Source organism: Anabas testudineus, chromosome 9 (genome assembly GCF_900324465.2).
Source record: "Anabas testudineus chromosome 9, fAnaTes1.2, whole genome shotgun sequence".
In the NCBI taxonomy this organism is placed as follows: domain Eukaryota; kingdom Metazoa; phylum Chordata; class Actinopteri; order Anabantiformes; family Anabantidae; genus Anabas; species Anabas testudineus.
The window spans coordinates 24,017,222-24,031,709 of NC_046618.1; the positions used below are offsets into that span (position 1 = coordinate 24,017,222).

At 37.9% G+C, this 14,488-nt stretch overlaps 1 protein-coding gene across 3 annotated transcripts in view; it reads right to left on the reverse strand.

Moving 5' to 3' along the window:
- prdm6 (PR domain containing 6) overlaps positions 1 to 14,488 on the reverse strand; it is a 106,652-nt gene that overhangs the window by 12,781 nt on the left and 79,383 nt on the right. For all 3 annotated transcript variants that reach the window (XM_026343190.1, XM_026343189.1, XM_026343191.1), the window contains exons 6-7: positions 13,121 to 13,245; positions 6,527 to 6,908 (exon numbers count right to left, since the gene is read on the reverse strand). In XM_026343190.1, coding sequence (XP_026198975.1) covers positions 6,527 to 6,908; positions 13,121 to 13,245 — 507 coding nt within the window. The remainder of the gene's footprint in view (positions 1 to 6,526; positions 6,909 to 13,120; positions 13,246 to 14,488) is intronic.

The following is a 14,488-nucleotide window of genomic DNA, read 5'->3' on the forward strand; positions in this document are numbered from 1 at the left end:
TCACACAACCTGCACCTCACAGTGTGACTGTGCAAAACCAGCTGGGATGTAAAAATAAGACTAATATTAAAATGAATTTAAAGCCAAGTTCTAGCTAAGTTAAGATACAACAGCAGGACAGGAAAAGATCTTCAGCAGGGAGCACATTTCTAACTTTATTTTGACATTAGGCCCCGTTTTGTCAACAAATCACATTTTCTTTCTTTTATACTTCTGTTCATCTTTCACTTTACTAATCTCATTACTGTACAATACTCTGCTGCTCCTCTCTGCTGCAGAGTATCATCTCTCTTGGTGGCAGTTAGCGTCACACAGTAATTCAGTCTGACAGCGTTAGAGTCGGGTGTTGACAGCACAGACAGCCAAAAATGTTCACAGTCAACACCACAAACATTAAGACATTAACAAAAACACAAAATAGACGCGGTGATTTGGTTCACAGAAAACTAATAATACTTAGTTTGGACAGGGAATCAGAGCAGAATTGGCTGCCGTGTTGTTCCCACTTAGTCTCACCTCTGTGTCTGTGTGTGTAAGATCTATAAAATTAGTCATTTTCAACACGTCTGTGAAATGTGGTTGAGTACAATAAACCTTGTGCTGCCTTTCAACACAACATGTGGTAACAACAACAGAGTCAGTGCCAACATGTCGCTGTGTCCACACCTTTAACACATGAGCTGATGAAAGAGACAGAATGTGTGTGTGAGACGCAAACTGCATACCAAACAGCTCCTTGTAGGATGAATTATTAAGACTACATGGGAATGAAATGTCTTGGCAAACATACATGTTTTTATTTCATCAGAGGAGTCAGAGGACAAGAAGGTGGCCAGGAGTGGGGAAAGCATAAGTTGGGTAGAATTTGATGTCCACTGACTGAAGGACAAATTTCATGTTTTAGATTTAAACTACAACATAAAAAACTAAATCTTCGTCTTAGATTAAGATTATGACAAATACATCTTATTCATCTCACTGATAAACTAAAGACCAAGAACAGGCTTTTTGTTTCACTTAAACACGTCACAAAAAAAGGGTTCATGAGCAGGTAAATTTCTTGTGACTTTAAAATAAAAGCCTGTAAAAGTCACTTGTTGACCAAGTAAAGAACTTTATAACTGTGCTGTATAGTTTAATTATTATACTTATTTTAGTAGTGAGTAATGTCCATTGGCACATGAAACATTCAAGGTGTAAGTAAATTTAAGTTGAATGTGGTGGCTTACAGATTTCAATTCCAAAAAACCTATCTTTGTTTTACTTAATTACTTATGAACCTGTCAGTATGGACTGTTTCATCATGTATTCACAATCTCAGCTACATTTTATTTTACAGGTTCTTAATTTCTTTGTAAATCACTAATAATTTATGATCACAGACAAGTATAAAATGTGTTGAGGATTTTTGGAAGGTAATGTTTTGTTTTCTGACCATTTCAGCTGATTCTGGACTCTCTGTGTCTGTGTGTTTGTATTGTGCAGCGAAGCAAACTGAAGTGTGTTGACTGACCCGTTTGGAGTGGCCAAATCCATATGGAGTTATATCTGTGCTGTGAGGACGACTACACTGTCCGCCTCATATGAAGACATTATTCCCCCAAGACCAGCAGCTATAAATCACTGCTCCCACCTCATCAATACACAATCAATGGCTCTGAACTAATATACACACCATGCATAGCAGATACGCGTATATCCAAGCACACATCACATACAATCACTGGCAGACCTCAATAAAAACACACAAAATCTACCTTTTCTTCAGCTTCTCTGTTTTTTTTTCTGCCTTTTCCACCAACATCTATCTGTCTTTTTCTTTCTCTGTGCTGAATGTATTGACTGATCTATTAAAGCAGAAAGCTCACATAATGCCCTCTCATCATCCAGTTACACTCATCAGTGGAGAAGGGATGGTGTAGTTGCCTACACCACTTTACCACTGTTTAATGTTGTCCTCACTGCCCTTGTGTTCATAGCAGTGGCGGAACATGTACAAGATTCTTGGAAATGATCATCAAGGAATTGTAAAAAAAACAAAAACAACACAAGGTGAACATGTACATTATATCTGATATGCAGCTGATGCATATTATTAGAAACACAAGTGTCACAAATTTACTCGTGCTTAGCTAAAATCAACCCAATCAGAGGGAACATCTGAAATGTACTTTACCACCAGCACCACACACAACTTTGCCAGCACTAAACATGTTAAAATCTACTCATCTGCAGATTCAACACAAAGCAGATTATTATTATTATATTGGCAAACAGGACAGATAAATATAGACTGAAGGAATTTCTACAACGCAGTCCATCACAGTGATGGATTGGTATTAGTTAGTCCTACAGCTACACTCTGAAGGAAGAAAGAAAAAATAAAAAGGTTTCAACACATCTGTGTGTCCGGCAGGGACAATGCACATCTGTGTTAGTGTTCTATGCAAATATGTCCTGAATGTTGGGTGATAAATCTCCTAAATGTCAACTGTTTAACGACACATAGAAACAGTCTTATTTTAGCCTGACATGCAAACATTTTCAGTTAATGGTGTTTTCAGAATTTGACAATGATACAAAACATGAAAGTACCTAAATGTAGTATTTAAACATCAGAAACCATTTAGATTTTGAGATATTACTCTGATTAACACAAAACAATTCTGTTGTATAAAGGAGTAAAGGGACATTAAAAAAGCTGTGATCTGAGCCATACAGTACAGGTCCACTAAAAGCAACAAGAAATGTTTGAGCTTGTAGTGTTAGTTACTGTTACAGAAGGTTTGTGTTTGATTTAACACATTATACATTAGCTGCACGCTTTTTTTTTTTTTAATTCCATCATTCAAATTTTCTAAACCTGGATTTGATCTGGTCTGATGATGGGTCACATTTTTACAAAGAGATGCCTTTTCACATGTCCACTCAAGTCCAACTGCTACAACTTTAATAATGAGCATAAAGTAGAACAAATCTTTCAACTTAAAAACTGAGAAATTAAAAATAAAAATAAAATTCACGACTAAACTGCTGTATTGGATTACACTGGATTGTAATTATGGCCAGAGTAAATGTACAGAGTAAATAGATAAATAACACTAAATTCTACAACATATTATAATCTAAGACCACTCTATCACACAGCCTACTTTTTTGCTTACATAAGAGTGACAAATAATATTACTGTATTTTTATATCATAATGTATATATGCTAGGCAGAATGCACACAGGCCAGCAGGTCTGGGTCAGGGATGTAAACGATGAAAAGCATTTAAACTTTCATCATTTGGCAGATGCTTTTATCCAAAGCTACTTACAAGGTACAGGGCAAAGGCAAGGTAAGGAGGTCTTGCCTAAGGAAATCTTTACACTTACACGTACCCTGACTTTTTCTGCCTTACTGGACCCTACGTCTAGCAGGACGCCTAAGGACCCACAGATGGGATTTTATACCCTGGTCTCCATCATAAAATGTAACAGACTTTTTCTCCTCAGAATACTGCAGCACATTTGGTCATAACTGCTTCTTAAACTCTGCACGCTCAGTCAATATTTAAAAAACTACAGTAGTTAAGCTCTAAAAATGCCTAAATGCTGCCTATTATTTTGTAACTGTTAGTTACCAGCCTGACTTGACTTGTTTAAGGTCACTGTGGAAAAGGACACAAGCTACACCAAACATTGAAACTGTGAGAATATCACAGAGAAAGTCAATCCAACCTCACTAATGGCTAAATGCTGGAAACTTTTACAGGTTCATATTTGAGACAATTCCTTGCCTTGTCAAATAAGTCAGCTCAGGGTCGTTCAGTTTTTCCAGTGATAGAGTTAAACATTTAACACGCTCCATTACTCATCTGAGATTATAGAAGTTCTTACATGAGTAATGGGGAATAGTAAATGTTTAAATGTATCACTGGAAAAACTGAAAGTCGAGGCCAAACCATTGACAAGGCATTGCTGCATAACAAAAACAAATGACAAATTTAACATTTAATTCCTCTATAGAGTCAACTCTGTGATGATACACATTTTCAATCAGCTGTAAACGTTCTGTCCTTTGATATACAAGTATGATTATATCTATATACACATACATGCTTTATTCATAAACACTGCCAGCCACCAGAATGAAACCTGAAAGAGACCCGGGAGATCAAAGTGCTTAGCAAAAATCCCCCTTTTCACAAAAAAAAAAAACAAAAAACACTAATGGCTCTTTTAAACACCAGTGCGGTAAACACATCAATCATAAAAGCAGTGGTTATTAATTTAGGTCATTGCTGTGGTTTATACTGTGTTGCTTTTGTAATATGTCAAACCTATAAGTGGAAACGCAGTCCATTTATGTTCTGATTTTTTCCTGATTCATCACTCACCACTATCACAAAACTTTAACAGTATCCTGCATCCTGACACCAGTTTAAAACCAGAATCGAAAGCACTTCCAAGACCTCAGTGACATAAACAAACTGCTCCTCTGATGATGGATTTTGTTGAAATGACACCAGGGGGGAAGAAATGACACAGAAGGAGAAAAAGTTCAGAAAAAGAAACGGTCAGCAGAAAAAAACAAACCTGAAATAGATGGAGCTGAGAGGAGGTGTTTTTTTTTCAAGCTGATATAAAGAGCCATCAGTCTTCAGCTCCAAATGTTCCCATCAAGTAAACATCAATAAATATGTATGAAGGGAGAGAGGGGGGAAGAGAGAGAGAGGGAAAGAGAGGCGTTATGAGACAGAATTATGAGAGATCAAGAAGAGAAAGAAAGAGAGGTCAATGGTAAAAAAAACCGGGCCTTTATTCACAGAGCAGCTATAATGGTTTGATGTCTCAAGATGGAAACTGCTTCTCAAAGCACACGAGGTCAAGTATGTTCATGTATGAGGCCAGAGCCTTCTTACTACAAGTGGCAGATTAAGGGCAGATTTCACACCTTAGTGTATTTGCTTTGGTCTGAATCAGTGGGTATGTTTGTAAACTTGGAGCGTTTTACTTTTGGTTCAGTTTCTTTTCACACTGAGAAAAATTCTACTGTACTAAAATGTGTCACATCAAATCACACAAGAATGTTCTCTCTGCTTATTGGTCAGATGGAAGCAAAAAAGTAAATAGAGAAGGTCCTCGATTAATCAGACAGCATGTTTTTGGTGGACAAACGTAAGAAATGAAAATCTACACACTACCCAAAGCCCTCAAATCACACGATTCACAGCGTTTGGTCCCGTTTTGGTTTGGTATGCTTTCTCACCAGGAGGACTGCACCAGAGTCTGCTTGATGATGCAGACAGAGACCACCTCTTTTTAGGGGACACTCAGATGTGATTACCGTGTTCACCCCAGACAAAACGAACCACACCAAGAGGGAAAACGATTAATCTAACTAAATTCTGTAGGTGTAAAAGCACCTTTTTTTCCCTCCATGTTATTGCTGTTTAGAACATCCTCCAATACTACAATGTTCCACATTGGTACAGGTTTAGTTTTCTATTCCTGTCAACCTCTTGGGTTCTGTCTACAGTGACATAGCAGAAACGTTACATCTGACTGTGTGTGATTTGAATTAGATGCACTCATTCAGGTGGGAGCCCTTGTAAATATACTGTATATTAGCTGTGGCTAGAGGAGGTGAGCTTCAAAAGGGTCATAGGACTTTGACCTTTTATACAGGGCGGGTGCTGTTGTGATGGTCATACATGACTGTGAGGTACTTTGAGGTCGTGGAACTGCAGAACTCTATTCTGTTTGGCTTGTTCAGCTCAATTTTATCTGTTCCTCTGTCCCATAAAACCTTCCTATTGACAGGCAGCTCCGCATCGACCCTTTCCCCCCCTCCATATCCACCCCACATTTTTCTTCCCTATGAGTATTAGTTTATTGAATAAGTGGCATCTGTTTTCCTGGCCCCGTCACCGTAAGGCGAGGTATTTCTCACTGACGCACAGCGCTGATTTATACGCTGCTCTGACTCTCCAGCAAAAAATAAAGCTAAGCAAAAAATTTCCAATACATCCTCCCTCACCCTGACACACACATACTCACAAATACAAACATACACACACGAATCCCTCCTTCCTCCATCCATGCTGTATATAATGAAGTTGGCAGATGTTATACACACTCGCTTTAACACTGTCTTCATTCTACAAACTCACCCTTTCTGTCACACACTTAACAGCAAGATTATGAGAAAACCAATTCAAATCATACATTTCAACTAAATATCAGGTTTGCTGGCTTGCTTTGAAAAACTGATTCCAACAAAAAAAGAAAATAAAAAAAGTAAAGCATGTCAAGAGCATTTGTGCATTTGTGTGCAAAATCTCAAGTCCCAATGAGTCAATTAAGGCCCAAACTTTGCGACAATTACCATTTCTTAAGTTCATGCATTACAAAGAGCATTAAAATTTCTTTCTGATAATTACTGTAAGCTTAACTACGACAAACCATATATTAAGACAATTTGAGGATTTGAGTTAAGTCTTGTATAAAAACTAAGCATTGTGATCAATGCTTTCTTACCTGTCGGGATTCTGTGGACAGACGTGCATCTGCAGCAAGATCCTCTGGGTGAAGGTTTTGAAACACTGGCCACACTTCCACAGGTGCCAGTCACTGAACTCACTGCTCAACTGACTAGTGGAGGTTGGACTCGCCAGGACTCGCTGGTTCTTTGAACCCAACTGCCCAAAACTGGAGTCCGACTGAACCCCGACCCCGACCTTGTCCAACAGGGAGAAACTCCGAGAGCAGGGGGAGTGTGGGAAGACCATGGATCGCATGAGGGCAGAGGATGGGGAAGATGAGGACGAAGATGATGATGAAGAGGGTTTTCCATTTTTGTTGAAGGACTGGAGGGACTCCTGTCTGGTCATGGCCTCCACCACCGTGGCTGGAACATTTACTGAAAACACAAAACAAAATGACTGACTTCATTACACAGGAAGTGTAAGTGAAAGAAATCTGATAAAGCTCTTCACAGACAAGGCAAAAACACAGTTTTGGAATTTATTTGATCTTGATTTGGTCGAAATGGGCGCATCCTGCTGTAACTCGCTGTGGATGATTCCACTTTTCACTTTGTCAGATGACTAGTTGGTTATTTAGTTAGACTAGTTGGTTTGGAAAAAGCCTTGCATGTGGATCAGCAGGAGGTTGAATAACATATTTCAGAGAAAGAATCTGTGCAGCTGGATAATGGCCAGGATCTTTCTAAGAATTCAAAGTGCAGCATCATAAGATTCTCATATGGGTGCTTTAGGAAGACAATGACAAACTACTTATTTTGTTGTTGGAGGACTTGTAGGAGCCAACAATGAGGAGCCAGTGTTCAGAGTTACTGTATTCATTCTTCTCTCTGTTCAGCTACTTTATGCAAGTCCACCGTCCCTTTGGAATTATTTGACTTCTCTTGTATCCACAGAACATCTGGACCCACTCTCATACTTAAGCACTAATCCAAGAAGCTCATATTGTCTTCATTTCTTCAATTAGTTTTCGTTGTTTCTTCAAGTCTTTCTGTTTGTCATTTTACATTACATAAATAAACAGATTCTCTCTGACACTGCCGTCCTGGGTCTCTGCAGTCACATCATCATAAACATTTTCCATCCTTCATCAGCTCACCTCTGCCATCAGGCTACCAGGCTCCATTGATCCTCTAATAATCTTATGAGAAGATAATTACACCATTTGTAAGTTGCCCGACGGCACTATTGATGCCTACGTTCTGCGCCGCTCACCCACATTTAATTCATTTTGCTACAAACATCGCATACACTAAAAATGCAAGTCAATACAGTTTCGGCTGCGCATGAAATGCATCATCAAAATGGGAGAATTATGCAGATGCAGTTTGCAACATTGCAGAGTCTTTTTTTTTTTCTTTATAAGGGGTGTGTTTGCTTCCAGTGTGGTGTGACCTGAATACAAACTGACCACAGTATCTGTTCTCTGTGATGGAGAAGTTGTTGGTGCCACTTTTTAAGCCTGTACGTGGATGAACAACACTCTACTGTATTTGAGTTTGAATCTGTTCCTCCATCAGTTCCATTCTAATTTTAACACTCATTTTCTTCTTCATTATAAGAACCATCTGACAACCCCTCCGAGGCATCATGCCTATTTTCAGTTTATATCTCTTTCTCTCTGTCATTCAATTTAACAGTATGTGCACTACATTCATGAAGGATCAAGTCCAGCAGCTCCACAGAAATACCTTTTCTAGCCAAAGAAACATCTGGATTCATTAAAAAATCAAATTATTCAGAGCCAAGAAGATTTAGTATTGTTACATACTGGACTGACAGTATCACTTTCTTCTTTGATTTATGTGCTACCAACTGTATATTGTATATCAATCTACATATTAGTTATAATCCAGTGACCAAAACAAATAATATGCAAGTCTGTCTTAACATACAACTAATTCCTACTGAATATGTACATTTAAAATAAGTCTACATCAGCTAATTAATATCTCACAATTACTAATTTTAGTTTTTGTAATTTTAATTAAAAAACTAAATGTTAGTCCAGAGACCACTCTGTCTGTGTCTTTTGGTCTTCTTCTCTTTACTGGTATGAAGTACAGTTCAGTATGTTGCCAAAGCTTTGTTAGTAATCAATAATGATAACGCTACCAGTGATTATAAAGTCTTATAAAATCAATAGAGGCAATTATAGAAGCAGTAATAAAAATATGTCAAATGAAGAAGAGATATAAATGTACAGTGTACAGAGCAGTTTACTGCAGCGATGGACAAAATGGAAAACTTCCTTCCTTCACATCTTTTTTTTTTCTTTGAACTCTTTCTTTCTTTGAACTCTTCTCCATCTTTTTACATCATACTGCTCTTCACACTTGTTGAATCTACATTTCCTTCTTTGCTTTTTTATCCTCTCTTCTCCTGTGTCCCTTCATAGCTTTCTTTGCCTTCTCCTCCCTTCATTCCTTTTATTTCCTCACTGGCAGTGCTTCTTTTTCTTCCTTCTATGTTTCATGCTGCTACAAAAACAACTTATCTTGACTTTACTTGAAAATAAGTAGTTCAGAGAAATGAGGGGTGGAACACAATGTGCTACACAGAAGGAGAGAAGAGGACATAAGCACAAGGACTAACGGATGAAAAAAGGATGAAGGAGTTCAAGGAAAAATAGGAGGACTATAAATGGAGACTATACAGGGTCCCCCAGAAGTTGCCTGTACTGTCGTTGCACATGTTGTTGTTGTTAGGTGGTGGCTGGGCTGCGGAGCATCAAGCCGACAGGCTGTGATTGGATGGAGCATGCATAAGTAAATAACCACGGGGTGTATGTGCTTTGATAGTGTGTGTGCGTTTGGACAGTGCGTGTTTTCTTTGTTGTGTTGCTGTATAGTTTGGCTCTAATCTGTTCTCTGTTTGTCTTTAGAGTGAGTGAGTGCCTTTGTGCTGTGTGTGTGTGTAGACGTTCCTGTATGTTTATGGGGGAATGTGTATTTAATGCTGTGTGTCTGCCGGTGTTTGCTGCGTATGCACATTTTAACTTTTTTTTTTTTAATTAACCCTTACAATCCTATTTGGTCATTTTTTGGCAACTTAATACATCATTATTTCTTGAAACCTGATTTTGGTCAGTTGGTTGAGAGCCTAAATAAAGATATTTCGATTTTTTCTTTTTTTTTTTAAAGCTAAGTACATTTTAACACACCCATTCAGGAATACACTAGTCTATCAGAGTGGGGTCAGTCCAGACATTTTTTTTTATATTACAATTTTAGTGAGAACTTCAGTGAAACATCTCTGGACTGCTGCAACCTTAAATTTGTGACTGTGTGGTTGCTGTTTCAAATCCACATATATATGCATTACATATAGGATTTGAACCTGGTTTCTTCCAGAATATATGCCAGTTTAATGTTTGCAAGATACATTGACAAACAAACTTTGTGGGTTCTTACAGCTTAAATTTTCTTAATTGTCTGACTGCACACTGCCATATCCAAATACAGAAAATAAACATAGACACAGTGTGAACCACTGGTCAGCTCCCGTATACATGTGCTTAGTAGGCATTTTATGCAGAAAGATCAAAACTTTAAATATCTGTTTCACTGAAGGCACAGTCCTGCTGTCTCCAATGTTCAGAGTCCCAACATCACACTCATCATTTGTGGGTACAATGAGCAGATAAAAGTGTCATTGAAAACCAAAATGCAGTTAGTAACAAAATGTCTTTAATTTAGAGCAGACCTGCTGTGTTTACATTTTTCAGTATAGTAACTTTATTTGGATGAGAGTCTTAGTCTTTGCTTGCCCTCTGCCAGGCTGCTACAAAAAATATCTGTGTGTGAATTGTGTAGTTTTGAGGACAAAATACCTTCATGTGTATAGAGACAATTAAATGACACATATAAAACTGAGAATGAGCTCTCAGTTTCAGTTGTTTTAGTTTTTCTATGTTTAAACTGCAGTATGTAAAATCTAGAGGCATCTATTAGCAGAGATTGGACATAATTTTCAGATTTATGTTTATATTAGTGTAAAGTCACATCGGAAGAAAATCCCCTTGGCAGAGGCTGCCATATTGTACTGCAGTGTTTCTATAGTACCTTAGAACTGAAAAACCGAACAGTGAAGAGAGAGTTACACATTTTAGTAGCAGCTTGAATGTAGTTTCATGACAGCATAGCACCACTTGGAAGTTAAAAAAAGCAAGAATTAAATTTTTGGACCTGGGTTAGACTGGGCTTTCCTCCTCTGGCTCACATACTTTTAGAGGACAGAGAACCTGAAGAAAATTATGTTTATTATTGAGGTGGAGTTGTACTGGAATCCATATTTCTGTTTATGGTGTACAGCGGTCAGTAACCTAGCAGAAACTATTTCTCTTGTTCTCTGGTGCTCCTTCAAATCAAACGCATTTAATTTTCAAAACAAAAGGTGTCTCTTAATGTGTAACTGACATTGGCGACAGGTCGATGACATGGCATCAGACAGACACTGAAGACACGCACATCTGTTAAAAAGGACGGGGTGGGAGTGTGTGTGTGTGTGTGTGTGTGTGTGTGTGTGTGTGTGTGTGTGTGTGTGTGTGTATGTGTGTGTGTGTTCAAATGATCTACAGAGCTGCTGAAGTAGACTGTTTCTAGTTGTACATTTTTGTTTTTTTAGGTGACAGACAACTCTTCCTTTGCCTACCCACACAACAAAGACTAGAGTCAACAGCCATCTAGCACATACATTAAACATGCTGAATCGCCTGAAAAGCCGCAGACAAGGGTCCAACAAGTGCCAACTGTGCGGGAAACACTGTAAAAAGGGCAAAAGATGCTCACTGACAGCCCAACATTGGCTGAAGGCTGACGGTGAGCTTGGTGTGTCATGGGCTTTTGATGCCTGAAGTGGTTCATCACATGAATTTAAGCATTATGTAGATTTGTAGGTTTTGCTGAAATGCATTTTGTAAGTAATGGATTGGTAAAACATAGTTACCCTATAGTGTGTGTGCAGAAGCTGCCACAGTCCTGTCAAGACAAGCGATGTCATGTAAAAGAGTTGTTGTATCTGTAAAACAAACTAGCCTGTGGGCAAACGTCTCTAATTTGCAATCAGCATGATCTCATTTCACTGTGACTCTGTACCAGACGAGCTCCTAATTCAATTCATTTCAATGTAGATCCACAAAGTAAAACTCCTTCTTCATGTTTTTTTTTTTTTTTTTGCTCCGTAATTGTTTAAGAGAAAAATGTCAAGGTTTGGTTTCTCTCCCTGAAGGGAGTTACTTTGTCAAATCCTCAGAAAAACTGTTTCAATGGAAAAGATATAAACAGACTGACTGAGCAGAAAACTGAAGGAGATGTAAACAAACATAAATTAGTGACAGAGAAAATAGGAGGGAGAGATGTGGAACGAAGGGAGAAAAAAAGAGAAAGAGACAGAAGACTGGAAAGAAAGAAAGAGAAAAAGAGCAATGCAAAGGAATAAAGACAATAAAAACAATTACTGCACCAAGGTTTTGCCATGTTTTAATGCATGTGCACATGCACATACACACATAACTTCTCAGTCACTGAGGGTACTAGAACTAGAGTGACTTCAATGTGGTTGTATGCCTCCAACAGCATACAGTACATCTGTCCAGACTCATATCCTAATAACTTTCTATACAACGTTTTGTAAATTTTGTCATAGCATTCCCGTGAACTCACCTTCACGGACGGACAAAAAGTCACCGGGGTCTTGTCCTTTACCATTAAAAGCTAATCAGATAATCTACAAGTTCAAGTGGATATTTTTTCTCTAAAGGCATTTTGGTTAAATAGTGTTCACAAGGATGGTGCGAATGTGAAACCACTGTAACCTCGACCTTCAACCAACAAAATATAATCAGTTTTTCCTTGTGTCTAAGTGGACATTTGTGCCTGGTTTAAAGAAATTTCCTGAAACCAACTCAAGATATGGAACAAAAACAAAAAAAAATTAAATAAAAACAACCATATGACTAAAAACATAAACACTATCAAACTGGAATCATGAAACTTCTAGTGGAAAAATGTTGAATAAATGTAGAAAATGCTTTTTTGTTTTGTTGCAAAACTTCTCTTTAAAAAAAATAAGAGAGAGACAGACAAAGAGAGAAGTGTTAACACTTACCAAATACAAATCTTCTTCTCTTGTTTTGGCTGGCTCAGTTCATCAGACAAATAAATCAGACATGCAACAAGTCTGTAAAAAATCTGTATTTGCAGCTTGTGACGAGCCAAAGGCTTTCTGCCAGTTATAATTTAAAGACTGCTTGTAATCAAATTAGAGCAACATCCAAAGAAAACTGCTGGTTTGTTTCCTGCACATAGGCCAGTTGCAAAGCACAAAGGTTTGGTAGCTGTCTGGATGTGTGTAGCATTTAGCGGCGCGTTTTATCAGCATCTCACCTTCTAGATTGAGGATGACCTTTGTCACCTTGAACATGTTTCAAACTATTTGTGTAAGTGTGAATGTTTAACTTTTGTTGTCATTTTGTCCCCAACAACTAGGCTTATTTCTAGGCATGCCATTGTGAAAGTGACAAAACTGTAAGATAAATGCAAAAAAAGATGAAAAAAAAAATAACGTGTAAAAATCAGTGTTTTCTTACAGTTTTCGTCCTGAGCGATGCATTGCAGTGGAATGCCGAAGAACGAAGTGTAGGAGTCATTGTACCAAACCAGCAGCTCTGTTCCTCTGGGGATGTCCATGCATGCTCTGTAGAAGATGCAGGACCTGCAATAAAACACATGCATTCATATTATTAAAAGTGCCACACAAATACACAGTAGACTGCCACTTTGTGAGAATTTGAATAAAAAAACAACAAATCAGATTTTTTTTCTTTTTTACTTCTTAAGGGGTTGCTTAAATAATCAAGAGCATTTTCTAAAGACTTAATATCCACAGCAAGTTCCTGTAGATCTGTCAAGCACATGTTTAGATAACTTACTTGATTAAAGTTCAGAAAAAAAAACAACTGACATCATCAACATCTTTAAGGATAGAAACAAACTGCTGCAGCACTAAATACTGGACAGCGTGACATGTCAAAGACTCTGTCCAGGACTGGTTTTGGAAATGTCTCCCATCTGATAAGTTGATTTCACATCTCACCAAACCCAAATGATTTATGGGAAATATCTGGTGTCTCTCACTCTTTTCAGCCCAACTAATGACCATGATTTTGTTTAACCACATAGCCAATGAGCTGACAGTTCCGGGGTCATAGCACCGCTAAAAACAACACCTTGTCCACCCAAAAATATCATTTTAACAACATGAGCAAGCTCCACATTCAGAACTGCATTTTCATATTCAGCTCAAACTATTTCGGACACTTTCTCACATGTTTTTCTCTTACCAGGGTAGCAGGGTGTCAGACAGACAAGATTATAATGAAGAGGTCACAGGTTCAACTTTCATACGACTCCCAACTATTTCTGCTTAAGTGGCTTCAAGTCAGAAAGCAAATTACTCTTTGCAAACAGCTCCAGACAACTACTTAAAGTGAAAACTAAAATATTCTATGCTAACTGTAACTGTTTAATTATCAGATAATTTGAAAGCACACTTACTTTTTTGTGCAAGAAATACTCATCTAAACGAAGTCTGACTACATAATGACTTGATTAAATAAAAAGCTTCACTAAAATGTCAGGCTACCAAAATGTCCAAAACCTTTCCCTGAAAAACTCCCTCAGCCAAAAGACCAAGTCTTTCGGCATATAGAAAATCCGCCAGTCACAATTTAGACAACTTTATTTTTTTCTGCCAAAGTGACTCTCAAGGGAAGAAGGGAAAATAAACAGTGAGAGAATTTCAGGAGGATAAACAATTAAAGGATAAAAAGAAATATTAAAGAAGACAAAGGGAAAAGCCAGAGAGAGAGAGTAAGAGTAGCAGAACGGGAAATATCAGCTGCCTGACATAACGGTGAAGGAACACCAAACCTAATACGGAGAAGCGGGAAATGAAA